This window comes from Exophiala spinifera (assembly GCF_000836115.1).
Source record: "Exophiala spinifera strain CBS 89968 unplaced genomic scaffold supercont1.8, whole genome shotgun sequence".
Taxonomy (NCBI): domain Eukaryota; kingdom Fungi; phylum Ascomycota; class Eurotiomycetes; order Chaetothyriales; family Herpotrichiellaceae; genus Exophiala; species Exophiala spinifera.
The window spans coordinates 1,361,270-1,388,749 of NW_015622520.1; the positions used below are offsets into that span (position 1 = coordinate 1,361,270).

At 52.5% G+C, this 27,480-nt stretch overlaps 8 protein-coding genes across 8 annotated transcripts; 3 read left to right on the top strand and 5 right to left on the bottom strand.

Annotated features, from left to right (window-relative positions):
• Positions 1-1,852: 1,852 nt before the first annotated feature.
• Positions 1,853-3,532, bottom strand: PV08_10520 (uncharacterized protein; the record flags this gene model as incomplete). The annotated part of the gene is made up of 1 exon (XM_016384834.1): positions 1,853-3,532. The coding sequence occupies one exon, from the start codon at positions 3,530-3,532 to the stop codon at positions 1,853-1,855; it is 1,680 nt and encodes a 559-aa protein (XP_016231436.1).
• Positions 3,533-4,545: 1,013 nt separating this feature from the next.
• Positions 4,546-5,445, bottom strand: PV08_10521 (uncharacterized protein; the record flags this gene model as incomplete). The annotated part of the gene is made up of 1 exon (XM_016384835.1): positions 4,546-5,445. One exon carries the CDS (start codon positions 5,443-5,445, stop codon positions 4,546-4,548), a length of 900 nt encoding a protein of 299 aa, XP_016231437.1.
• Positions 5,446-6,156: 711 nt separating this feature from the next.
• On the top strand, positions 6,157-7,158 carry PV08_10522 (uncharacterized protein; the record flags this gene model as incomplete). The annotated part of the gene is made up of 1 exon (XM_016384836.1): positions 6,157-7,158. One exon carries the CDS (start codon positions 6,157-6,159, stop codon positions 7,156-7,158), a length of 1,002 nt encoding a protein of 333 aa, XP_016231438.1.
• Positions 7,159-7,490: 332 nt separating this feature from the next.
• Positions 7,491-8,516, bottom strand: PV08_10523 (uncharacterized protein; the record flags this gene model as incomplete). The annotated part of the gene is made up of 1 exon (XM_016384837.1): positions 7,491-8,516. The coding sequence occupies one exon, from the start codon at positions 8,514-8,516 to the stop codon at positions 7,491-7,493; it is 1,026 nt and encodes a 341-aa protein (XP_016231439.1).
• Positions 8,517-9,272: 756 nt separating this feature from the next.
• PV08_10524 (uncharacterized protein) lies at positions 9,273-11,016 on the top strand (the record flags this gene model as incomplete). Its single annotated transcript, XM_016384838.1, has 4 exons — positions 9,273-9,431; positions 9,526-9,672; positions 9,732-9,946; positions 10,005-11,016. 4 exons carry the CDS (start codon positions 9,273-9,275, stop codon positions 11,014-11,016), a joined length of 1,533 nt encoding a protein of 510 aa, XP_016231440.1.
• Positions 11,017-12,276: 1,260 nt separating this feature from the next.
• Positions 12,277-14,405, top strand: PV08_10525 (uncharacterized protein; the record flags this gene model as incomplete). Its single annotated transcript, XM_016384839.1, has 3 exons — positions 12,277-12,515; positions 12,605-13,024; positions 13,130-14,405. The coding sequence occupies 3 exons, from the start codon at positions 12,277-12,279 to the stop codon at positions 14,403-14,405; spliced, it is 1,935 nt and encodes a 644-aa protein (XP_016231441.1).
• A 4,375-nt stretch (positions 14,406-18,780) lies between these two features.
• PV08_10526 (uncharacterized protein) lies at positions 18,781-19,630 on the bottom strand (the record flags this gene model as incomplete). The annotated part of the gene is made up of 3 exons (XM_016384840.1): positions 18,781-18,815; positions 18,868-19,276; positions 19,328-19,630. 3 exons carry the CDS (start codon positions 19,628-19,630, stop codon positions 18,781-18,783), a joined length of 747 nt encoding a protein of 248 aa, XP_016231442.1.
• A 2,767-nt stretch (positions 19,631-22,397) lies between these two features.
• Positions 22,398-26,835, bottom strand: PV08_10527 (uncharacterized protein; the record flags this gene model as incomplete). The annotated part of the gene is made up of 3 exons (XM_016384841.1): positions 22,398-22,685; positions 22,744-25,506; positions 25,567-26,835. The coding sequence occupies 3 exons, from the start codon at positions 26,833-26,835 to the stop codon at positions 22,398-22,400; spliced, it is 4,320 nt and encodes a 1,439-aa protein (XP_016231443.1).
• Between the last annotated feature and the right edge of the window lie 645 nt (positions 26,836-27,480).

Here is a 27,480-nt window from a genome sequence, read left to right on the forward strand (position 1 = left end):
GAGTGAGTGAGTGAGTGAGTGAGTGAGAGAGAGAGAGGAGTTGGGGGGGGGGGGGGGGAGGGGGGGAAGAGGTTGTGTTCACCAATCGAGGGCTGGTTTAGCCGGAAATGACCTTTCCTTGCAATAACACCTTTGTCAAAGATGTCCCTGAGTAGTTCTGGTCTGCTCACGTTTTGAGAGAAGCATCTGCCAGACTCATGCAGCGACTGACATGAATACTTCAGTGGAAATGGGTCTCCAGTAACTTTGTACACTGGTGCAACCAAGCTTCCACGAAGGACTGGGCTAAGATACAGACCAAAAGAGACGTCCTGATCTCATTTTCTTGCACTTTCAAGTTCGTTTTTTGGGCGTTCCCTGTACTGAGAAGGGGTGTTGGAAACAACGGACGGTATGTGAGATGCGACTGACTTATGACTCTACATCTGACCGACAATTTGACGCCTATACCCTGTCTCACCTGGTTGCACATTTTCGCCCTCATCGAAGACGTTGATGTCCCTTCCAGCGCCGAACACAATATTCTCAAAGTCGATGAACTCCATTGATCAGATCGGATCTTGTCCAAGTAGAATTAATCTTTGTAGAATGCCTCCGCATCTTCGCATCTACTCTCTCATTTAGTATTGGGCTAACGTGGGCCAAAATCTAGATCAATAGGTGAACGTACCGGTTGAATGTGAGCTCTACAAGACCGTCAAATTGTGGCGGTTTATCGATGATTGCACTGACCCGCGCCGCGAGTGGCATTGCTCTTGCGACAGCCAAGTTCTCAGCTAGCAGGGGCGCAGTCCAGTCACTGGCCGACGTCAATGCAGAACAACTGGAAGCTGCCGCAACTTCTCTCAGCAAGAGCACGGAGGTGATATACACAGTGGTAGATGTCACCGACCGAGCGCAGGTGAAAGGCTTTTTGAGTGGACGATAAACCGATTTGGAAGACTGGACAGCGCAGCAATCTGGCAGGAGTTGTCGGTGGCCATGCGGTAACCTCCGAACTCAGGGACGGGACCAACGAAGAGTTTGACTTGATTATGAACATAACGTCAAAGCAGTCTTCAATTGCGTTCAGGAGGAACTCAGCTTAATGAAAGCAGGTGCTTCTGTTGTGAATACTGCGAGGCAAGTACCTCCCCGGATCTGTCTCAGGTCGCCCAGAATCTCCGTCTTGTGGGTGTTACCGATACAGGTTTCGTAGACTAACAACAAAACAGCGTTCTCGCAATCCTGGGCCAGGAGAAGAGCAGCATCTATTGCGCAGGCAGGCATACCGTCGCAGGCTGAATAAGGGCTGGAAGTTCAGGAGGAGGCCAAAAAAAACATCCGGATCAGTAGACTACCTGAGGTTTTATCGATACGTCCATGGTGACTGCAGTGAAAAAAGCACACAAGATTGAGAAGCCAGATCTGACCGCACAGACAAGAAGACAAAAGGGCGGCCGGAAGAAATCACAGCGACTGTGGTGTTTCTGTGGAGTGATGAGAGCACCTTCGTTACTGGAGCCCTTCGGAGTGCTGATGGCGGGTGGAATCGTTGACGAAGTTGAGTAGCTCATAATGCAATACCATGTTAACTTTGACTTGGTAAAGTCAAAAAATGTGCTGACGAAGCCGTCCACAAAGTTAACTTACTGCGAGACCAGGGCGGGCTGCACATTCTTTGCTCTTGATCCTGAAGCCCTGAATGCTAGGTTGTAGACTTCGAACACGAGATATCTCTATCTCCGGAGTCCCAGCTGATACACGGCCGAGGTCGTGCGGCCGGAATTGGAATCGAGTGTTGTCGACGGACGTAAGCGTGACTCGTTCCTTGTCTTTGAGACGATGATTGCCGAGTATCGATTTTCGCACTTCAATCCGCGGTTAGTGCCAAATCCATGAGGTGCTTTAGAGGGCGAGGTATCGGCAGCTGACATCGAGACACGGCTGAATTGAAGGATTCGCTGTGGTTGGGTCTGTCTGTGGACGGTGCCCGACCAGCAGGGCGTTGACTGGATTTTTCGAGGGCATCCAGGAAGCTCCAGAGGACTTCTTGGAGGCCATATACGGCACGATTTCTGACGCTGATGACACGGATCAGGTCTTCACAAGCTAATACTACTTTCATAGTGGCGACGCTGATTGCGAATGCAGGCCGCGCAGCGTCCGGCAGCTGTCCCAGTAATTTCGGTTGACGTGTAGCGACGAAGGTCACAGTCGTACTGAAGATGGTCCACAAATCCAGAATGGTAGGCGCAAGAACATGTGCAACCAAAGCCGCCTTGTATGCCGCGAAGAATTGCGGGACTTCAGCTTCAAGCTTCTCGGTGCAATGCAAAAGTGAAGTCGACTGTGCATGTCCAAGGACAGATTCGTAGAAGAGGTGAACTAATGCGCGGCAGGTAAGTTGCGACTCGATAGCTTGTGTCAAGATATAGCTGGCGTTCTCCTCCGAGCTTATGCTGCCTCCAACAAGCTCTATCTCGCGGCAGCTGTCATACCAACACGTGAGTGTTGCCAGCCGAGTGACCAAATCATCGCCAGCAGCCGTATTGCGCTTCCATGAAGAGAACATGTGTGAATAATGAACCGTCCACGATGATAGAGCTCGGATGTCAACACCCACCTGGCCACTGTGTGTCAGTGGAGCAGCGAGTGGCAGTTGGATGGTCATGTCTCCATCTTCGACGCTCAGCGGTCGGTCAAGTACAACCGCAAATGCACGATCCAAGGTGTAAAGACTCCAGAAAGCCGTGGATGTCGTGTCTGCAACCTCAGACTGATCATTTGCTCTGTGAAAGCCAGCGGATATTGCTTTAGTTAAAGCCAGACCGGCATAGCTCCAAGCCGATGCTTCGTCGAACAAGTACAGACACAATAGCGACGCAAGGGAAAGGGAGCTCACGGCTGCCAGGTCTGAAGCGCGGTGAAGCGCGATCGGAAGCTGTCTAGCACAGTATGCCGCCATCATCTGCGCGGTATCCCGTGCCGTGTCGTACTCCGGACTGTTTATCAGACCGAGGCAAGCCGAAAAACAGAGCATCACCTCACACGCCGGCTGGTCCATCGGCAGATGCGCAGCTCCTCGATCTATCCACGAAGCGAGTGCTAGGACTGAATGCCAGTTGTCCGCGGGTATGAGAGGCAGGAGCATGCCCAGGTATCGCCCATAAATCTCAGCATATTGTTTCAGGCCTTGGCCACATGTCTGCTGCAGACTGTCGCGGATCGAATCCAGGCTGATCACAAGCTCGACTGGCAGTGCTTGATCTTGCTGTGAACGTGAGGGTAAATGAGACAGCGTCGATAGTCGCGTGACTTCCTGCACCATCGTCATGAAGGACGGATCATGGCTGAACGCGTCTCGCTTCTGAGGTTCACCCATGGCAGCGACTGACAGATAGTCTGCCTCATTTGTGCTTCCGGACCGATCAAGACGATCCACCTGCAATGGCGAATTGTATGACCCAGTCCTGGGTCGAGCGTGAAACACATTGTGCTCAAGAACTGGCGATGAGGGCGAATTTTCCAGTTGGCGATCAGCTTGCTGCATTTCGAGCAAGGCAATCCTAGCCTTTAGATGTTTTATGCCACTGCTATTCCCACGAGTTAGAGACACTCCACACTTTGTCATGGTCAACGCGCCGTATATTCAGTCCGACTCCGACACCATTGCCCTTCTCAGTATCCATAACGTAACCCCAGATCCGGGGCACACATTGTGTCGAAGCTCTGGCGCACTCTGCGCACTGCGGTCGCTGTCGGCCGCACTTCTGCTTTCGCTTCCAGCATCGTTGGCATGCTTGGTCAAGGGCTGGCTCGACGCTCATCGATAGAAAATAGCGAAACAGAAGATGAAGGGTACGAGAAGTCGGGCTGAAGGGATGGAACCAAGCCGCCTATATGCTCAACTAGAAGATGCCTTACTGATCTTTTCGTCAGCGCCAACTAAGACAGGCAATCTGCACGAAGTTTGATTTGGAAGACCCTGAAACTACTCCCCGTTTCTCCCCACCTTGGGTTGCGTTGCTGAGTCCCCGCGGCACTTTCCTGTTCTGGCGCTTGGCGCACCTTCCCTGTTGAGGGATAGCATTATGTAGTTACATACATCTCATCTTGCGTCTCATGACTGCGTCTCTACAACACCACAATCATGACAATACAAGACGCTACCACGCCCTTGCTTCTTCTTCCTTGACCCCATAGGCCTCTTAGCGTCGCTGATGACGGTGGGTAATACGAGTTGGTCCAAGGTTGTGCTAATTGAGATGTCTAACTGGAATGAATTTTGTACCCGCAGCTGAGTCGCCATCTCCGAAGCGCGACATTGCCTAGCTCCGAAATTCTATCCGCGATTTCGAGTTAATATTACCTCCTTGCTTGCAGCGAGTTCAAGAATGATAAAGACGCGTCTTGAGCGACGGAGGAGACCAAGTCGATTAATTGTTGGCATGACAGAACGGTTGTTTCCTTTGGAGTGAACGTGGACCCAGCATCTTCGAACCGTATGTGGTGGTGTGTTTGAGCACGGGAATCTTGGTCCATCAACGGCATCTAGAGCCTCGCTCATGCGGCTATACTAGTAGCCACGATCTCCGATGCTGTCGCCTGCGGCATCTTCGTATCCCGTCCAGATGTCGCACTTTCAACGACGGCTGCGCGTTGCTGTTGCACGCGGTTGTTGATTTCGCCATAGGTCTTGCCGAGCGCCTTCATACCTGCCTGCAGCATCGCTCCGTCGGCCCCGCTCAAAGACCATGTCGCGCCTAGCTCAAAGAACTTCTCCAGCAGGTCCAAGCGACCACCAATGCCTCCAATCCCGATAGGTTTTTTGGCTCTTACTCCCGCTTTGATCACCTTCGTAACCGAGTCCAGGTACAGCGCATTGTCATATTGGCCAGGGATTTCCAGATCTGTGCACAAGTCGTTGGAGCCAACAAGGATGCCATCGACGCCGGGAATTGCCAGAAACTCGTTCGCAAGCTCAACTGCGCCAGGGGTTTCGATCATGGGGATGACCATGGTCTCTCGATTGAGTAAATCATTCTGGACTAGAGTAGGGACTGCTTGGAAGTTCAGAATGGGTTGATTGCCTGCACATCCACGGCGTCCGAGCGGGGGGTATTTGGCATCTTTGACGATCTCCTGAACCTGCTCAACAGTCTCGCAATGAGGAATGACCACGGCTGCTGCTCCTGCGTCTAGGATTCGACTCAGATGCCAGTGTGCCTTGGACGGTACCCTCACAATGGGTGAAACACCCACGTAGTTGCAAGCTGTCACTAGCTGTGACACCTCACGAATGGTGAGTACTGAGTGCTCCATATCGATAAACATGCCATCCATGCCGGCCATCTTCGTCATCATCGCAATTTCATTGCCAATGGCGTATTTGACGCTCATTACTGAGCATACTTCGCCACGGAGGATGCGATCTCGCCAGGGGTTTGACACTGCGAAGGACATAGTGAATGATGAATCTTTTCTTTCCGCTGAAATCTTGTCGTGTGCTTCAGAAGAGTCTGGCTGGTATTTTGGCAAAGACGAGGATCTGCAATGCATTTCAATGCGCCAAGTGAGTTATATCAACACTGTTCTCCACGCTTGCGCTGCGTGCTCGGACAGCCATCCGTCGCCCCACTGCTCCCTTGAAGCCCTCCGTCAACCGGGCAAGATCGCGAGAATTGCCTATCTGCTTAAATTTACGCAGCATCCGTTAGCGCCGCTGGTGGAATGGCACTTGAGCGCGGACGAGGTCCGACGCCTAAGTCTTGCACTCGATCTCACTCTGGTTCAATGTTCCCGTGGATCCAACCGCATCCCCGAAATAACGATGGGACCAACCTCCGATGGGGCCGAGAATCACCGCCAGCATCATCGGACACGACCGAACGAAGGGCCTATCACTTCCTCGCTAGAGGTACCAATGATCAACTCCGCGCATCGGAAGATGGATCCACGTAGCAGTATGCGAGCAGACAATCGATCTGGACACGGAATAATGAGTCAGGCAATGGCGGATGATTCCAGCTATAGGCCATCCGTGTGCTCTTCTAGATCAATGCCATCTGCCTCTTCCTCAGCGCGTTCTCTAGAACGCAGCATCTCACAAGAACGTTTCCGTTCAGTTTGTTGTGCGCTTTGATACCTGCGACCTTCACCCAAGTACTCATCACAATGGCTCCTGCCGCAGTCACTCCGCCACTCAGTCCGAGTAGCGAAGTCAAGCCCACGGTCTACTTTCTGGATAGCTTCGATTCCACCGCGACCGCGCGTGCGGAATCATTCTTCAGGTGTATACATCCATCAGATCCTGGCCATGCTTCATGGAGAGACAACGCGAAATACCTCCTTGTTCGCGGCTCGTACGTTACCGCCGATGACATCGCCCAGGCACCGCTCCTCCGGGCTATTGGCAAGCAAGGCGTGGGTATCGACAAGATCGACGTGGCGGCTTGCACAGCAAAAGGTATCAAAGTCTTCAACACACCCGGCGTCAACGCCCGTGCTGTTGCTGAGCTCGTTGTTGCACTCACGACGGGATTGGCCCGCCAGATCCGGCCCGTCAGCTTGAAGCTGCACGAGGGCCAAGTAGTCAGGAAGGAGCAATGCAGCGGTCTCATATTGCACAAGTCGACCATCGGTATCATTGGAATGGGCAATATTGGCAAAACGGTGGCCAAGATCTTCAAGGGCGGCTACGAGAGCGACATCGTAGCATACGATCCGTACATGCCCGAAGGGGCCTGGGAGGACCTGCCTCACAAGCGAGTCCGCAACCTGGAAGATCTGCTCGCAATTTCAGATGTCGTTACGATCCACGTGCCATTGACATCAGAGACCAAAGACCTCATCGGGCTGGAGCAGATGCGTACTATGAAGCCCAATGCGCTGCTGATTAACACGGCGCGAGGAGGCATCGTGAACGAGAAGGACCTGGTCCAGGCACTAAATGCCGGCTATATCTGGGGCGCTGGCTTGGACTGCCATGAACAGGAGCCACCGACCAGAGAAAGGTACGAAGAGTTGTGGCAGCATCCCAACGTCATCTCTCTGCCGCATGTGGGAGCAGCCACGGCACAGACACAAAGAGAGACGGCACTCGCCGCAGTGGAGAGGCTGTGGGCGTATGTGCAGCAGGTCGAGGATATTGAGCCGGAAATGTTCGAAGTTCGGTAAGACACTCCGGACTGTCAGTAGCTTGAGATGTACTGGAGCGTCTTTATATATGTATTGGCAATACTGCCCAGGACCCCACCGCCAGTGCAGTCAGCGGTATATGCGGCGGCGGATGTCATGTTGGATGTAGTGTAATTTACTCAGTATCGATCAGCTATTCTTCACGTCCCAAAATTCTCTCCTGTCGCGGACCTTTCATTGACACCGGGCAGAGCATTGGACTCGCCGCCAGCAAAGGAGATTGACACCGATGAGCTTCTTCAGCGCGTACATTGCGAATTCTCGTGAGGTCAAGGCTCCGGGCTTCAGCCACTGTGGGTGACTACGTTGATCTAGAAGAATGCCAATGCGTTGGGAGGACTCGCTACTCCACCCGGCACATTCATCGGCGCGCTGCTCAGGAAGAACGTCCACCTCTTGTGCTTCTCGCACATTTCACTCAACGTCTCGAGGTCCCATAGCTCACCGATTGGCATTGCCCAGCCGGCCAGAAGCCACTGGTGCAAATGCCAATTTTGGTCCTCCGCTGGACAAGGCCACCTCTCAAACGACCTGGAATCACCTGCCACGGCCGCAATCTGCTTGTCCCACAAGAATTGCAGCAGCTCCGGACATGCCCTCACACCGATATTTGACGGCTTCGTATGCTCATACAACTCGTCCAGTCTCCTCCTCTTCGTGTCCTCCATTGTCTCATACTGCGCCAGGAACCCAGACCTCACAATCAGCACATCCCCCGGGTCCATCTTTTCCAAGGGACTTCCTTGCTCTTCCGCCGCCATCACCAGCTCCTCCCACGGAATCGCATACGCACTGAATGCGTCCACTTCCTGCTCAGTCTTGCCCTCCTTGTTCAATGCCCTCACCTTCCAAGTCCACCAGTCTACCAGGAGGGCCTTCCCAGCAATTCCTCTCTTGGCCATATGCTGAACCCCACCGGGCGTGTCGTCCTTCTCAAACTCTTCCGCCGTCCTTCCCATATAAAAAAGCCTCTCCTCCTGATAGGCATAATGTCTACAGCCATCCCACTGACTACTTATCTGAGTGTTGAAGGTCCACTCATCATCACACGCCACAGCGCCCTTCCCTTCCTTCGCCTTGTTCACCAACTTTACCTGAAAACTCCGCCTGGGATGCTGAAAGCGCGGAAATTCGGCGCCGCGCATCGTCCAATTGAGGCCAATGCGCTCACCATTGCGAATCTGTGATTGCGCCGCGGCGGCCACACGCTCAGGCGTGAGGTGGTTGAGGGTGCCGAGCTCGTCATGGGCACCCCAGAGAGACCAGGCATTCCCACGTGGCCCGGGCGTAAGGGGCAGGTCGGAGAAGGCAGGGTACTGGCGGGTCATCGTTGTCATGGTGGGCGAGGGTGGTGATGAAAAGAAGCAGATGTAAGCTGGAGGATTCGATTGTACGGTATTCGTGGTTTGCTTTGTGGTTGATTCAAAGAGACTACAGTGGTCGAGAGGCGGAAGGATTGTCCGCCGACTGTCTGTGGCACGAGAGGCAAGTATGCCGCGACACAGAGGTCTCTACACGCCCGGTGGCCGCGTCGGTCGTACTTCAAGCGATGCGCTCGTCTACCTAGAAGGCCGTACTTTCGGCATTGTGCCGAAGACCCAGACTTCCAATGCGAAAGTCGGGGCAAAAGCATCTCTTCAGCGGCATCAGGTCGTGGCAATAATTGTTCGTGAGGGGAATCTACTGTACACGTGGCTTTGACTTTGGAGGCATCCTTCCGCTCAGTAGACACGACTCGTAACACGACGTCGGACGCTTCGTCACTTTGGAGACTTGGGCTTTCGGTGGTGATCCGATCCCACGGGGTTTTGTACGGGGTGGCTAGCGCGAATCCCAAGCACTGACAACCTTGGGCAAGATGGCTCGCAACACGTCGTCGGACGTTTCGGCACTTTGGAGACCTGGCTTTCGGTGTTGGTCCGATCCCACGGGGTTTTCTACGGGGTTGGCTAGCGCAAATCCCAATCACTGACAACCTCGGGCGAGATGGGATCCAAGCACTTATAGCTCTATAAAGTCCCAGCGGGCTCTGCGAGACCATCATCCGCAGCTCGGATAGGACCACTTCGACCAAATCCAGCCAGATTGTCAACATGGCGAATAGACTCAACGACGACAACAAGAATGAGGAGATGCTATGCGAGAAGGAGCTCACCGGTCCACATCCTCACATCGAGCAATCGCGAACAGAGCATCAAGAGATCGTGCAGCGATATGAAGACTCAAAGGAACGGAAGCGAGTGTTGAGAAAGGTACGCCTGCCTAACTGCCCGCAAAAGTCTTTCCTCTGTGCCACTTGTTGATAAGCGCTCGCTGCTCATCAAAGACGCTTATATTTTCATTTAGATCGACGTACGCCTGGTTCCGGTCATGGCGCTTTTGTACGTGGTCAGTCAAGTCGACAGAGCGAACCTCGGCAATGCGAAGATCGAGGGTCTGGACAAGGACCTGGGTTTGACTGGAAACCAGTACAACATTGCCAGCACCATCTTCGTGAGTTCTTGTCCTTCCACTCATCTATGAGATTACGTCTGACTGACTCTGTTCGACAGTTTGTACCATACATCATCTTCGAGGTTCCATCCAATGTTGTGCTCAAGAAGGTGCGCCCGAGTATCTGGCTAGCCTTCTTGGTCATCGCATGGGGTGTCGTGATGACATGCATGGGCGTCGTCAAAAATTTCCGAGAACTCGTTGCCTGTCGCGTACTGCTTGGCACATTCGAAGCAGGCTTCTTTCCTGGGGCGGTGTTCCTGGTCTCGTGCTGGTGAGTAGGAGCTCGAGCTGTGCGGACTTAACCTTAACCTAACACCTGCTGAACACAGGTATCGACGAAGTGAGCTCCAACAACGGGTCGCACTCTTTTACACAGCGTCGGCTTTATCCGGCGCCTTCTCTGGGTTGCTGGCATATGCTATCGCAAACATGGACGGCGCACGCGGCATCGCTGGCTGGAGATGGATCTTCATCATCGAAGGTGCGGTCACGGTTGCGATTGGCATCGCCGTCTACTTCCTCATTGTGGATAGCCCGGAGCTTGCATCCTGGCTATCTGAGGATGAAAAGGCCTTCATTACAGCACGTCTCACTCTTGATGGCGTGATTTCGACCACCAAAGAGGGCGACAAGTTCTCATGGAAGTTGTTTTTCGCAGCAGTGCTCGACCCGAAAGTCTGGGCCGCTATCGTGATGGCGTGGGCAAATGCAGTGCCCAATGCAGCGTTCAAGTTCACCATGCCTCAGATCATCAAAAACCTAGGATTCTCCTCCTCCAACGCACAACTCCTGACAATCCCGCCTTACTTCTGTGGTGCTCTGGCAGCTTGGATCACTGGCCGGCTCGCAGACAGATACAAGTGGCGGTTCCCCTTCATTGCAGGACCAATGATCCTGTCGACGATTTCGCTGGCCGTGCTATTCGGTCTCGCCAACAAAATCAAAAGCAATGTCGGACCGCTCTACTTTGCCATCATTCTCGCGCAGATCGGCACGTATCCACTTCTACCATGTATCTCTGCGTGGACAGGAAATAATCTGGCACCATCCTGGAAACGGTCCATTGGTCTAGCGATGACTCTCGCCGGTGGGAACATAGGCAGCGTGGTGGGCACCAACATCTTCCTTGACAAGGAAGCTCCTCGGTACGAAACGGGTTACGGCACGACTTTGGGCTTCATTTGTCTCGGTCTGGCCGCTGCAGTCGTGCTAGAGGTGTCTTTGACGATGGCCAATAAGAGGAAGCAGCGCTTGTCCGAGGCCGATGTCCGGCAAGAGTTCACCGATGAGCAACTCGACAAGATGGGAGACAAGAGCCCGCTGTTTCAGTACATGCTCTGAGAAGCCGGCTGGGTGCAAAGGGCGTGGCATCGCGCTAGAAGGGACTTACGGCGATTTGAAAATGTTATCTGTGCCTAATCAGGATTATGTTGCATTCATGTGGTACCCTGCTTCGGTATGTCGAGAACAGTTGGATTAAGAACGTGTGTCGGCAATGAACGCCGTCAGAAGCTGCGCGTGACGAAAACCCGTATCGGGTTTAACTGAGTTTTGGGGGCGGTAGTAGCCTAATGGGTCAAGGTACCACCTACCTACACAGGGACAAGGAAGATGCCGAGAGGTCAAGGCTAGTTAGTAGTGAGGCGTCGGGGCTGTGGTCATCTGGGACAAGGCATAGTCTGCACGGAATAGATAAGGCTGTAAGAGAATGAGAGGATGAGTGCCCAGCTACCTAGACTAGTTAGTCAGAGCCTCCTAACGAAGTATATATAGTAGAAAGGCAACCTCCGACTGAGGGAGCGGGGGGGGCCAAATCAATCAGTTTTAGGTTTTCATCGTGCAATCTTCCTTTGACAGGCGCAATAATCAATCATCCATTTACCTTCCGGAGACTCCATCCCTCTATACAGCTTTCACAGTCCATAAAAGACTTGCTCCTGAACCCCGCCGCCCGGGGAGTTTTTGCGCGCTGAGATGTGGCGTGGGCGTCATTCATGTTCTGTATGACCAATGAACGGTCCAGCTCGTCCACCGACTTGACATACTGTTGAACCAAACAGTTGAACCATCCTCTGAGATAGAATCTGCACCCATGCCTTCTTCGCCCGAGAAGCGTAAAAGGCACAAAGGTGCTGCCTGTGTTCACTGTCGGCAGATGAAGGTAAGAACCTGAAGCACGGGACAAAACCCCTCCCTCCCCCCCCCTAAAAGCCTTGTGGCCTCACGAGAGGCTCTTCTTCCTCTTCGCCTTCCCCCTTTCCCATACGCAAGAAATCCTGACGACCACCGTCCAGATGAAATGTGACGCCAATGACATGTTCCCGGCAGCATGTTCAAGGTGTGCAAAGATTGGCAGAAGCTGTGTCGTCGACCCCGACTTCCACCGGACCGGAGTGAGAGAGTCAGTGACAGACTTCTTTGTGGCTCTTCTTCTTCTTCTTCTTCTTCTTCTTCTTCTTCTTCTTCTTCTTCCTTGAGGTAGTTGCTTGCTAACGCCAACGACGTTCTTTTGTGGGTCGCTTTCACAGTCGGCTACACACGCTCGAAAGAGAGGTCCAAGGCATTCGAGAGGCATTCGGCTCTCCATCGACGTCGAAAATCATGGTGTCAGGTGCCCAGACCGCCGCGAGCGAGGGTGCCGGCCATCAAAGCGACCCTGCAGCGGCGGCAGCAGCAGCAGCAGCAGCAGCAGCCGAGGACCACTACGAGGATGAGGTTCTACCGAGCAAAGAAGAACTATACTTGCTGCTGTCGACCATCGAGTTCTTTTCTGTTGGATCCGGCCCAGTTCTTGAAACCACGGCAATAAGCATCGACGACGCTTGTGTCATCTTCTTGGAGTAAAAAACAACTCTCTCTGATAAACGCAAAATCCAGCGCGTTGCTCTGTTTGTCTGCTTGCTTGCTGACTTTTGGTCTCTTCCGATAGGTACTATTCTCGCCACCACCTGCTTTTCCCTCTCCTCCAAGACATCACAACTGTCGTCAAAGACTGCCAGTCGTGTCCATTGCTCTTCTGGGCCGTCGTCGGCATCACTCGTCGTGACCTGGCTGTTGGGCTGACTGATGCGATCAAAAGACTCGCAGGGAGCGAGCTGTTTCGGAACGCAACTCCATCCATGACACTCATCCATGCTCTTCTGATTCTGTCGTACTGGCCGCTTCCGTACAGCGCGTCGAGCGAAGACCCGTCGTGGCTCTACTGTGGAGCGGCTGTCCACAAGGCTCTTGCTCTGGGCTTGCATCGACCGGCTTTTCTGGCCGACTTTGTCAATTGGAGCCTTCCGAACCCAAAGGCAATCCTGACACGTCAAAAGACGTGGATTGCATGCTTTATCGTCAACCAAATGTATGTCATCACAGAACTCTCGTTTGCTCCCTCCTAGGAAGCCATTGTGCGTAGATCCAAATCATACTGACACTGAGGCATGTGTGTTTGATTGGGGAGAAACAGCGTGAGCAGCATTCTAGGAATTCCTGCAACGATAAAGGTCGACCATACCATCAACAAAGCCTTGAGAGAGTGGCCAGAGCAGCTACCCGTCATTCTGAAACACTTGCTCAATATATCTATCATTTCATCCTCATTTACCCATACCCTGGGCCATTTCGACGGCACTCCGGACGGCCTTTTCCCCGAGTCAGATCTGGTAATGCCGGTTTTTGAAGCAGATCTGGACGCTCTCGAGGCCCGATTTTGGGACGAGTGGGATCCCACAGTGCGAATCTTCTTCGTCTGGACCAGACTCCGTCTCTATTCCTTCTCTGTGACATCTCTCCAGGAGGATTCATCGAGCGTCGACCCCCTCGGAGCTATGAAGCGCGAGAGAGTGGCTTTTATGGCTTCGCGAGCGTTTTCGGCAGCGACCTCTGCCATTGACATGGTCTGTGATGCTCCGAAGAGCGTCCCTCCCCGTGGAAATAATTCTTCATTGCAAAACACTAACAGCAGCTTTGTGGACAACACGGTGGACCTTGGGCGACCGTGGACGGGTTTCGAGAGAGCAGCCCTGGTGTACGCCATCATGTACCTTTTGAAACTGAGTCGCTTTTTATCATTTCCGGCTCGTGGAAGCAAGCTTGCTGACAATGCGATCCGGAAGGGTCTCACGGTCCTAAAGGGGGACAGAACCACTCTCAAACACGATGGCGTCTCGCGAATCTGCGATATTATCGAGTTTGTGTGTCGATTGCCGTCGGACAGTGAAGCCCACAAAGGGGGAGGGGGACAACGACGACTTGATGCAGCCGGAACCGAAGCAACCTCGTCGTCGTTATCGAGACCAGGAGGACGACAGGTGCGCTCAAGAATGAGCCAGAACCTCGCTTATGACATCGTCAGATCGGCCCTCTCACGATTTGAAGGCGAAGAAGGGGGCAAGAAGTACCCTTATTCCAGCAAAGGCAGCAACATCAACATCACGGCCGATGACGATAATGGTGATGACGGCACAACGAGAGTTGAAATCGATGACAGGAGAAACCAGTCAACGAATTCTGCTGCGAGTAGTGGTACCGCGAAAGGAACGGACGTAGATGTCGTGGGCGCGAATATGGCACTGTCCTCACTCCCACCAGGCACGCGCGATGATGGATTTGAGAGCGAACCAGACATTGGAACAGTTGGTTTATTATTAAACACACTCGATTTTCCGGCAAATGACATGTTCTGGACGGACTGGGATCTGGCCTTTTCCGACATGGACATAATACCGAACGGGGGAACTTAATGAACCGACTTGAATTGTTGTGGAGGGGGATAGGGATTCTCCTGACAATATGAGGAAGGTCCAAGGCGAAGCTGGAAAGTCTGGTACAGAGTTTGAGGTTCCTGCCCGATTCAGGGGCCCTGTAGGGTCAAAGCAACATCAAAGAAAAGGGGGGTATTGTGTGAACAAGTCGGGAAACACGACAGAACCCTCTGTTCACAAGTACTCGTACCCGTACCTACCTACTGTTCCTTCTGTACCTACCTACCTACCTGCCCACTAGGTAACGAGTACAAGTATTCCATACCGGGCAACCCCCCTTGTCTTTGTACACTTGCCCGCACTCGTATCGAGGGATCGACCACCTAGGCACAGGTAGGTGAGTAGGTAGGTAGGTAGGTAGGTAGATAGATAGATAGATAGACGCCTTGGGTAGCTGCGAGAGTGTAGCCCGAGACGACGACAAGTAAGAGAATCCCCTGCGCGCGCGTCGTGGAGCACTCGGCGAACCGGAGAAGTCAAAAGAGACAAATGGGATCATGGCCTACTTGTTGAAACCTCATTGATCCGGAGTCACCTACCTTGATGCACTGACGGCAATCGGCGTGTATGTACCCAACGGGGAAGAAGTTCAGAGAGCTCAGAAAAAAACCATGTGGCCTGACTTTTCTCGTATGCAGTACGGAGTACACTGTACTGACTCGGTACTGTAGATGCATACATAACTTTTGTCGACTGTTTTTTTTTCTCTCCCTGTTTTGCTTTCTCTCTCCCGCTCTGCAAATGCTTGTTGTTGTTGTTGCCCGCCGCTTAAGGTTCAAAGCTAGTTGGAAAATGTTTAGTCCAAAGTACCCCGTACAAGGATTTGCTCGAACCGTAGTCGAAAGAAGTCTGTGGCTGTGAAGAAGAGAGGGCCAAAAAAAAGGGGGAATTCCGAGTTAGAGCACCCGCCCTCGTGTGTCCATTGTCAGTTTTATTATTTGTCACTATTGCCGTCCATGGGGCTCAATTAGACTCGACTCGACTCGACCATGTCAAGATTTGCCCTTCCCGTCGGCGGTCGGTCAAGTCGCAGAAAATCACGGAACAAAGTTCTCATTCCATGGGGTTTTTATGTTGGGTCGGGCCATCGTCATCGTCATCTTGATCATCAACCGATCACACATACAGTCGACACTGGCCCTCCCCCCTCGCGATAACGGTGGATGTTAGAGTTGACGCTCCAGGGTTGATTTACTTTTTCGTAAAGACATGGTTGTTGGGAAGCGAATATCATTTCCTTCTCCGAGACGGGACGGTAGTTTGGTTTGCCGTCAAAGATTCCCTTTTTCTTTTTCTTTTTCTTCTTTATTGTCACCAGATACTAGGCAGTACTTACTTACTGTACATACAACAGTCAGGGGATGTACCACGGGGTAAACTAAAAAAAAAATTAGTGATCCGTACCTCGGGGGACTGACTGGTGGGTGTTGTCCAAGGAAAGGATCGCCTCGTTCGAATACTATTGATTTTTTCAAGTATGTAAGTACGTACAGACGAGGACTCTCTGTACGGGGAAGGTTAGAATTCGGTTGGATAAAAACTTTGTTTTGTTTTTAACATATAAAAAGAAGACCTACGCGGGACTTTGTCGTGTACGTAATAAATGAGGTGAACACTCGGAGACTCAGAACTATTATAGTATCTGGGGTTGGGTTGTTTGTGCCGTAGGTGGTGACGGCTCGGTGGGTACTATACCTTCCCTACAACAATTTTGGGTAGTAGGTAACCTACCCAGAGAACCACCAGGGAGGCGACTCGTATCCGTGCCTCCGAGTTGCGAGATTTGACTTTGTGTTGTAGCCCCTCGGTCGAGATGAGATTGTTTGACACCAGCCAGGACGGAGTGACAACTTTAACTTTTTGTAAGAAGAGAGAGAATCCCATCCGTACCCCGTGGTGGTCAACCGATTGCCGATCTCGCTACCTATGTAACCTGCTGTTCTTCATTGTTTACTCCTCCGTACTCGACGAGTCGTACATACTGTATAAGTGTATGTAATCTTTGACAGAGTTTTTGGCATTTTGATGGCGTGACACAACTGACACGGGAATCCCGTTCTTTACATTTGGCTCTGGCGCCGCACTCAGGTTACAGTCAGTCAGTCCATTTGGTACCTATGTACGTAGTCGGTTACCTAGACAGGTGACCATTGCTGTTGACTTACGAGTGGTACTCGGTACGACTCACTGACTGGCAAATCTCCCGGCTATGAGTTTCCGTTCGAATCACTGGCCACCGCCAGCATTAATTAACTAGGGAGCCCAGAGGGTAAATAGGCTGATGAATTATATCGTAGGCTCTAGCACGCTTTTATTTTGGCGAGTACGAGGTAATAGACTAATCAATTTCTCAAGTTTCTGGTACTGTACTCGTACTTTGATGATCGGCACTCAACACGAACAACTACCTCGTATGAGTGGGAACGAACCAAACGACCATTACGAGTAACCACCAGCCTTTCGAGGGAAGCCGAGCTTTGCGGGCTTGCGATTTCCAAAGAGCGGAATTTTGTTTGATGATCGGGTGGGCGGGCGGCAATTGGGCACGAAAAACGGAAATCCGTCGCACACCTCGGCAATTGACGACTGATCGTCATGGGGGTGGGCGCTGGCTCCCGAGGGCGAAACTCGAGATGACACCGGAAGTTTCACTGGATAATGCTGCAGACAATGATGGGGAAAAAACAGTTGAAAAGAATGGCCATTGTTTCTAAAGTTTCTCGCAGGGCGGGAAATGCGTCGCGGGCGCGCAAAACGAATAGGCCCGAGAATGGAGGTTTGGGGTCAAATGTGATAGGCGAGGTTGACAAACGATGGTCTGGTCTGGCGTACATACTAACTACAGTGCAGGTCAGCTGCACTCGGGACGTCGATAACATATGTAGCAATTACATACCGTACAAGTTGCAAGTACGTGTCGATAAGTATTTGTCAAGACGAGACGATCCATGGGTCGGGAGGTACAGACTGCAGTCCGAAGTATGTCAGTAAAGGAAAAGAGTACGATAAAAAAGAAAGTGCCTGCGGAGTTTCCTCCCCTTAGCTTACCAGGTACCTATTGTACAAGTAACTAGTTAGTTAGTCCCGTACAGTAGGAATTGGTGCTTGGGTTCTAGACTCTACCGACCCGGACTACCCATGACAAACAAGCCCCAACCCGCGACTGGTGAAGGGTAAGCGCTTTTCCAGGTTCACCCTAGCCATTCGTTGCTCCCTCGGTCCAGGACTGTCGAGGCGCACAAGACCAAATTCCGCATTTCGTCCATCAATACTCCGCCATACCAGGAGTTTATCGAGACGGTATGGACGAAAGGGCACTTTCGGCAGACCTATTGTACGTACGTACGCTCTCGTATTCGTAGCACAACAGTCCGGGCCAGACCTGTCAGAAAGGAGGATGACGTGAAAATGGAAAGGCGCCGGACGGAAGAAGAATCCGTCACTCCAGAGGCCTTGGATGACCGAGGGCAAATTTCACCGATCCGGCCAATGATCCCCCCGCTGTCCAGTTTGGACGGGTGTTTTTCTAGCGGCGGCGCTGGTGTTCCGAAGACAGGGTCAAAGGGGGTCAAAGGGCCAGCCCCAAAAGCCAAGCCAAGTCAAGTCCGTGCCGTCTCGCAGCGCTGATCCGGCCACCATACATACGAGTACATATAAGTCCAGGGTCCACAAAACACCCCCAGCAAATCCATCCAGTCGTGACCTTGCCCCGGTCCCTAGTTAGTGCTCCAGGCTACGGAGTAACATTCTCTTCGTTGTGTGTGGAATAATCCTACTGTAAATCGAAATCAGGGTCCAGACGAAGATCTTCGCAGGCTCCGGCGAGGAATTCTTGGTTGGAACGATTGAGTAACTGTAGCGAAGAAATATGCAGGTTTGCGAGAAACGCCATCTTCTCGAGCCGGGTATAAAATCAATGAATTTTACTGGTCCATCGTGCTGTGCGCCGAGGGGTAGTCGCTGCTGACGGCAGCTCGCCAGTCGAGACCATGATCATCGGCCGTTTCGTGCCAGAGAATCTGGCCATGGTTGGTCTAGTCCATTCCAATTACTTTTTTTTTTGGTCCTTTTGATGCAAGAGGGGGTTGCTTGCTTCCGAAGGATGGAACTTCGTCATCGGATCTAGTGTGTACGGGGTAGCTGTGAGGGCGACTCGCTCTTCCTTTTGTTGCGCGGAGAGCGAGTCAGAGCCTTCTCGAAAGGGGGGGTGCATTAGAAGAAGAAAACCACCCTGAGGGGACGCAGTCGGATTTACTGTCCGCGCCATAGGCCTTCGAATTCGCGTCGCTTGTGTAGTACCCAGATCCATCATATCTCATGTATCAATGGGGGTCGACGGTGGCTTCATTGGTCTTTAACCAGGGGAGAACTGATGAGGTCGCGTCACGTCTTGTCCGATTGTCAGCAAGGAAATGCCCTAGGGGTGGCTCGGTAGACCAACCTCCATGTGGAGAGTGACTGGGAGACGTAGGCAGGGGCACCAGCCGTTCCAGGCCAGGCATTGCACTCGTGTCCACACCCGGCGCCTTGGGCGGTGAAAAGTCGGCGGCGCGTTCCTCTTCGATCAAAATGCCACCGGCGGTGATGGACGGGAGACGTGTCAGTTGATTAGAGTCGGGTGAGAGCCGCTGGGACGTTTGAGAACTGGCGGTGGAAAGTGTCGCTGGCGGCCCAGCAGGTTCAAAAGTGCTCGACGATGTCGATGACCGCGACACCCCGGGCACATGGGGACTGGGGACTGGCAGCGGTAGTATGATGCGACCGCCAGGAGCTCCCGAAATACTCCCGTCCAGCCGTGGAGGACCAGGATTATAGTCGTTGTCGTTCGTTTCTGATCCATTCGAAGTGTCCTGGCGGTTGTAAGCATGCGGCGCCGGACGGGCTTTACGAGGGGGACTTACATTCTCACGTGCCTCGTCGATCAGGGCTCGAACCTCGGGAGACACCATGGGCAAGATGTCGTTGAGTAGACTCTCATACCGGGCCAGGCGCCTACTGGTGGCAGTCAGATCTTCGGCGGTCCTACAGAGGGCGAAGAAAGTTAGCATGTTCAGCGACGGCTCGCCATAAGGCCACTCACTTTCGTTTCCGCCATCCTTTTCCATAACCGTAATAGCAGGTGGTGCCCGTGTGCAGACATCGACGACACGCTGGGCGAGAGCCGTCGCATTTTGTCTTGCGCTCGCGACACGGCTCACAGGCATGGCTGGTGCGGGCCCTTTCTGGCTTCTCCCATGCTGGATTGATGAAGCGCGATATGGGCAGCGAGGCGACGCCGTTGTTGGGGTGAGGGTGGGCGACGAGAAGACTGCTGTTCCCTGGCGTGTTTGGCGGAGACAGACTGGTGGTGGTGGTGGTGGTGGTGGTGGACGGGTTCATGCCGAACTCCGAAGACGAAAGGGTCGGTGGCCTTCGATCTGAAGGAACCTTCTGGTCACACGGACATGAAAGCTGGAGAGAGTCGAGAATGGGTCAAAAGTCCAGAGTAGTGATTTTTCTCGAAAAGAGAAAGGAAAGGCGAAGGCACCTTTTGCCTTTTTCTGCTTTCCGGATGACTTGGCAAATGGGAAGGATAAATAAATAACCCTTGCGCCGTCCAGGACACGATCTCGGGAGCAGGCGAAGGGGGGAGGGGGGTTCGTCGGGCGATACAACAATAATACACGCGATGGCAAGCCGGGATTAACTTGGGGAGGGAAAGTTTTTCTGGCTGTCGTGTGGCAGAACCCAGAAGTTTCGGATCACCGTGGTGGAGTAACGTGAAGCGCGGTGGAATGATGGGGAAAGGTGTGTGTGGTACTCGTGCTCGTGCTAACAAGTACCCGGGACGCTGTCTAGACTTTTCTCCAGACGAGGCACTCGGAGCAAGGAAAACGACGCTGGGAAGAGACGCAATCAGTACGGAGTAGTCGGTGGTGGTGTTATGTGGTGGTGGTGGCGGCGGTGGGACAATAGTGGCTCGTCAAGGAACTGTAGGTCTTTCGTAGCCTACGGCAGTTGGTATTACAGTACTCCGTACGGCTCCTTGGCTCTCACTCTACAATACCATCTAAGATCTTTGAGCTACGGCGAACCCTTGGCATGCCGTGGGCTGTCTCGTCCTCTCGTCAGGGAACGGTACAAGTGCACTCGTAATATAAGATGCTCCCTCCTCCGGGCGAGTAAAGGGGGCGAATGGAGCCCTGGAAGACCAGTTCCGGTGACCACGGGGTGGCGGGTACGGAGGGCACAGGCCAAGTGCGATAATAACACGGTACGCTGTACCTAGATCGAGGCCTAAGGCTGCTTAAGGCTACTTAAGGCTACTTAAGACTCCCTAAGGCAGATTCTCCAGCTGTAACCACAAGCCACCTGGAAATTAACGGATGTCGGAGATGGCGGCGGGTGATCTTTTAGTGGCTCTTCGTTGCCGTCCTGCCGGGTGCGACAGGTCACAGAAGGCCGCTCACATCCGACGTGCATTGAATAATGTTGCTCACAAGGATGGAGTGATTCAGGGAAAAGAAAAGAGTCATGGTCAAAGAGAGAGTGAGACTGTGAGTGCGTGCAGTGGGCGGATGTGCAGAAGATCAGAAGATCAGAAGAAGATCAAGGTGACCAACACGCAGAAGCCTCAGCAGGGAGATCATCATCACCTGAGGGTTGAGTTATTACCTACGAGTACCTGTATAAGTGGATAAAGAAATGCTTCCAAGAGTCGGAAAATGTAGCCGACAGATGGTTGAAGCTTTGAGGCTGTAGGGCTGTACCGTTACCGTACTAAATTTAATAAGTACGAGTACCTATTGCCCACCGGAAAACCCAGCAAATAGCCCGGCTAGAGATACTTACTTAGGCACCTTAGGGGGCTTGTAGGGCGGGCGTTAGGTACCTACGAGGAGCTTACAGGGCATCTATCCAGGTACTGTAACTATTAAACTTACCCAACCAATTCCAGTCTCCTCCCTCTGGATTTTGTTTCCGTCTCCCCCTAACTAGTTAGGTGAGTAGGTACTCCATAGGTACTCGAGCTAAGGTACCTGTCTTCTTCGTATCCTACCTGTTGCTACCTGAGGTATCCTCCAAGTTCCGGTGTCCGTCTCGTCCTCGTATCGTATCCAGAACACCCAATCCTTGGGCCGCAGCGATCGTTACCTGTACGTACCTTACCTTGTGTATCACTATGAAAAATGCCAAAACTCGGCGGTAATGTGATGCCTGTCCAAAGAGAACAATAAAAATGCCTGGATACTACTTACCTAGCTACCTATCGGAATGTCTGGCCCTCTAACTAGGGATAAGAAAGGTTGCTGGATATCTTCTCCGTACCAACCACCACCCACTGCCCACCCTCTCACTGCTCGTAGAAGAGACGCACTTTTCTACACTTGCGCCCTCTGTCGGGTATATGATATCCTTTTTCAATCCACCCTATAGTACCAGCAAAGGACCCAGGCACAGTATTACTGTTGGGTACACCGGAGTGACTGAGAGTCCTCTCTGTCCAAGGAGAGACTCACTCACAACTGGGGACTCTGCATTAACCGTCTCGCTTGAGACAATAGGATCCCTATCTAGGTCTACCCATGTCTAATCATGTCTCAAATTAAACCTTCTCGTACTTCCCATCGTCGTAAAGTGGCATTAGCAATTCTGAATTATGATAGCTCGCTTCGAGAAACGCCACTGTGAAACCTTTCACCCATCAATCATCATCGTCGTTGTCATGATCGCCATCATCAACCCCAAAAGCCTCCTGTCTCATAAGCCCTCAATTACCCGTTCAAGCCACAGAGAAACAATAGGGGAAATAAATCAAATACCGTCAGAAGGAAACACGCTTCAGCAGGCATGGGGCTCATACGCCTGCACATGAACACGCACCCCGGATCTTCATGTCGCTCGCCCCTCAGGAAGTAACCACAATGTGCGGCGTACCAGCTGATCGAGAGAAGCTTCTTCTTGAAAGTCCTTTCCGCTCTCGAGTCCCTCTCATAATCTCACACTGCTCTTCCTGACCGGCTCAACTCCCTGCATACTGCGCAGGCTGGCCCGGCCCACGCTCACTCGAATCGGTGACTCCCAGTCTTGCACTTGTCTCTGAAGCTCAGGGTCACTCTCATCTCCGATAAAAGTCCAGCTTTCTTCATTGTCGCCCTCGTCCAGAGGCACGCTGTCGTCAGCGGGAACTCCTTGCTTGCTCGCTCTTTCAGCCACGATGGACTTGGCGTAGTCCAAGTCACGATAAATGGCTTGGATTGCCGTCTGCACTCCATTCTCCTATCTCAGAGTTAGCTCGCCCTCCATCTCCGAGAGACCCCAAAGCCACGAAACTTACCTTGCGGATTTGTTCTCCGAGAAGCCGCGCCTTTACAATCATCCGTTCCGAGTGGGTTGCTTCCCAGAGTGCGCGTGAGAACAAGCTGACATTGACCTTCTTCATGCAAATGCCCACCCCGAGGTCTTCAACTCTCGATCCGAAAAAGAATTGATCCCCGAAAAATGGCTTGATGACGGTGGGTACCCCCGCCCGGAGACTTGCTCCAGTCGTGCCGGCACCTCCGTGGTGGACAGCGGCATCGATCTGTCTAAACAGCCAATCGTGTGGCGCGGACTTGATTTGAAGAATGTCTGCCGGTAAAGGTACTTCGGTTTTGACTGCCGTCGGGTCGCCGAGGCGGTCACTCCATCCCTTAGATAGAATGCATCTCACGCCTGCTTTGAGGACCGATTCGACTACCGTTTTGGTCAGCGCCGCCGGGTCGGAGACCACAATGGACCCGAATCCAATGTACACCAGCTTCTTGCCGTCCTTGTGGGCCTTTTCGATGAATCTCTGGAGCTCGGCTGGTGGCGTCCAAGTCTGTGCTTCGTCGAGGAACCAGTAACCTGTGACTCGTACCCAGTCAGGGTAGTCCAGAGGCGGTACAACCACATGAGGCGAGAAGTTGTACAGAAAGGGCACCTTGTTGGGTTGCATCTTGTCCATGTTGGTACTCCGTAGCCCCAGTTCCTTCTTGCGCCATCGGTTGACCTGTCCGGAAATGGCTTTCCAAAACACATTGTCAAACATGACGTACGAATAATAGTTGTACGCGCCACCGATCTTGTGCTCGGGTACAGCAAATGCATGAGGGTATGCCCGGGTCCGAGTCCATGGCATAGTAAAGGCCCGAAAGTACGGTATCTTGAGCGCTTCCGCAATATGGAGGCCAGCCATGGCACTGGGCGACTCAATCAAGAGATCGCTATCCTGACACGCTTGCCATGCCGAGCTGAGCAATTCGTCAATCCAGCTGCGGAATTTCGCGGATGCCTCTCGTAGGAAGGAATAGGTGAACATGCCGTTTTCGACACAGATTCTCATGAGCTCCGCCGGGTCGCCCTCGACCGGGGCAAAATCGATACCATGCTTCAGCACCCAAGGGCCAAATTCTGCGTGTGTGGCTATCCTGGGCTTATGGCCTTCGGCAAGCAGCGCTTTGCACAGGGCAATGTATGGTTGCACGTCTCCTCGAGACCCAATCGTTAGACACGTAATCTTCAACGGCGTGGTAGGTTTGGAGCTAGAGATGGACGCTCGTGGCCCCTCAAACAATACAGGCCGGGCGTCTTCATGGCTGTAGATGGCTTCCGCTGTATCAGGCAACGCGAGCTGGTGATCACCAGTCGAGCTCCGCCGCGCCTCTTGTAGCATCCGGTGCTCTTCCTTGGCAGCCTCAGCGTCGTCTTCCTCCTCTTTCGCAAGCATGCCGGACTCCTCCATATCTCGTACGCTCTCGAGGCTTCGTAACAGAGTCACGGTGCAGTCATCTCGGTGGTCACTCGAGTTGAACTCGAAGAATAGTTCTTCGTAGCCTCGAATGACCAGCACTAGCCCATGATACCCGAAACGAAAGCCCTTCTCCTTGGTAGCATTCTCGATGTCTTTCAGGGGGAGAACAAGCTTTGTTCTAGTACCTGGAAGGAGGCTACGAAAGCAGAACTTGCGATTGCTGATGTAGATCTTGCCGTAGAGTGGAAGTACTCGGTGCAGGAAAGCAAAATAGGTGGCACGCAGCTTTTCCGTAGGTGGGAGAGCGAAATGAGCGCGAAAGCGGTCTCCGTGGCCGACGTTCGCTTCTTCATCCTCGGGATCGATGCCCTTGTCGCCAGGTACAACACCTTCGTTATCACCATAATGTTTCCTATCCCCTGTCCACATGTCCGATACTTTCTCGATGTATGACATTGGCTCTGTTGGCAAGTACTTTAGCACTGACTTAGACGGGTTTTTGAGAAACCCAGCGAGTTGCCCTGCACGTTGAAGGCGAGATGAACCAGCTCGGACAAAGTCTTGTAGCGTTGGCGGTGTATTGGTATGCGCGACGCCCTCTTCTTGTGATATCGAGTGTTTGTTCTTCCAGTGAGTACCAGCACCTCGAACGGGAATGGGTGAGGCTGCGTCGTTGGGGTGCGACCTGGATAGGACTGTTCCACCTTCGGAGTTGGCTTCAGAGGACATAGATGCAAGTGTTGTCATCCGCTGGATAATAGGTGGGTGGAACAGATCGCTGCGGTCGAGGATCTGGCTGGCCGACATCTGTGCTTCGGCTCGCGGAGACAGTGGTGCTGTAGACGAATCGGTCTCTTTGTCAATGGAATGAACGTACGAATCCTCCGAGTCATGATGATGAGCAAAAGACGAATCAGGTCTCCTTCTGGATATGTTCCCTTCAAGTCGACTGGTGCTTCCGCTTCTGCGGCCTCGTTCGAAGCTGCCTCGGCCATACTCACCACTTGAACGCGATGGACTATTACCGTGAGAAAACTCGCCACTCATCCTGGGAGAGATGTCCCTGCTTCTCAGAGCGGGATGTGCCAAGAGCGTTGCTCGCACGTTCTCTTGGAGGGCAGGGGAGGATTTCGTTGGTTCGTTATCGGGTGTTCGGCGTGGAGACACGTTGCGCATATTCAGTCTGCCTTGTGGGCTGAACGTGCTGACATCCTTTCGAGTTCCAGATAATAGTTCATCAGAAGTTCTCGCCCCATCTCCTTCTGGGAACAGAGTGCGAAAATTCTGCAGCGCATCTTGTCCGAAGCTGAAGAAGGAGAAGAAATACTATGTAAACTTAGTACAGTTGCACAGTTGCACATGGGCACTGGCATCGTAACCACTCACCTCGTCCACAGCCCCAACAGCATATGCGTCTTCGCTTTCTAGTACCCGGAATTTGATCGTCTCGGCGAATTCGACCACAGGACTCTCCTCAAAGTCGATGATGTTTTGCACTGGCAACGATATCTTGACACTATCTCCATCATTATGAGACCGGAAAATCGTCTTTTGTAATGTTTGCACCCATTCTCTTGCACTTGAAGCACTATCTGCGCGGAAGTGATATGTGCGATGATCGGTCGTCAGACAAAAATCTTTGCATTCTTTCTGTTTGCGTTTTTCTGAGGAGGCATGCGCAGATATGCCATATCTCAGATCAATATTGCCGGATGGAAAGTAAAGGTTGGAGGGATCAGAATAGTATGAGAGCACATCTCCCTTTAATGAGAACCAATATCTCTTATACTTCGAGGTTGTCCGACCTTTCTTCTCTAAATAGCCGATTTTGGTGACGTTATGTGATTTTCTTTGCAGGTATGCATAGAAGCAGATGTGGTTTGTAGTTATGTAGAGATAGCCCTGGAGAAGTACACTTTGAAGTAGCCAACATGGGTATTCTGCCACCACTTTTTCTGGAGCGTCAAATCCAAATATCTCCATCAATCGTGTAGCAAGAACGCTTTCGGGTACGGTTTCGGAGGGTGGCATACTCGGGGGATGGTCATCGCCTTCTGTGAACTCGGCCTCGGCAGTCAACAGTCTACTGAGAACAGGGGCGTCTCTTGGATTGCTCTTCCCTGAATCTGAGGCAGAGTCACTCTCTTGGCTTAACTCTGGTTGTGGAGTTGATGCTTTGTCTTTGTCTTTAGGTTTTGGTGCTCTTGCTGGGGAGGGCGGGAGATTTTCGGACAGGTGATCTGGTGAAGGGTACTTGCTTCTCTTCATGAAGGACGGGGAGTCATCTTTTGCTTCGGTAGCTGGCGCTGTTTGTCTCTCCTTCACGGATGTTTCTTTGCTGCCAACAAATGACGGCTTTGTTTGGGCCGCCTCCTCTTCACTGTCACTAGACTCGTCAAATCTGGCATTGAAATCTGTTCGCGATCCCGCTGCAGCGATCATAGAGAAGATGGACTGATTCATGTATTGTGCCGGGGCATTTCTTCCTCTTGATGGCGCTGTCACATCCTCGTGGGCATCTGCACCCAGGTTCAGCCGAGAGGGCATGCTGGGAGAGGGCAGTCGAGGAAAACGCGGGTTGCGCTTTTGAGGCTTGTGACCGTCGGTCCGTTGGGAGGTATCTCTCCGTCTGGAGGTATCCTCGAGGCTTGCCATAGTGAATCGAGAATCTGTGAGGCTTGCGTGCTCGGCGTTAGGTCTGGGAACAAGGCTATTTGTCTGTATGTAGGCTGCGGCGTGGGCCAGCGGACCGCTTTAATCTGTGAGCACTGATCGCACCATCTGTATGCAAAGATGGACCAAGATTCGTCTGATCTGATGCTAGAGTCACAGGCGCCGCATCTTACGGCTCACCTGACAGACGACCATTTATCGAGAATTCTCATGCACAAGAAGGTGAAGCCGTGGTGATCCGGACATGATGAACTTCACAGAGTAACAAGTGGTTGTCCCAGGAGGCCGCAAGTAACTCTTATGATGCCTAACATCGTCGCCTCTATAGGGATAAGTATAGTGGATTGGTGCTTTCGTGGCTCAAGGCGACTTGACTCGAGATGCACGCGAAGCGAAGCGACCGCAAGGTAAACGGCATGTGGAATCCTAAGACGGAAGTTTTAGGCGAGCATCGGCTGCACATTCCTCACGCCCACGCACCATGTCACCGGTTACACGACGAGAGGATTTGGGGGTCTTCAAGAGTACAGGTATCCAAGATCATTTCATTGCTATTCTATCATCCCAGAACACTGTTCCCGACAACCCATGTACCGTCCGTCCCAAACGTCCCCTGGCCTTACTCGG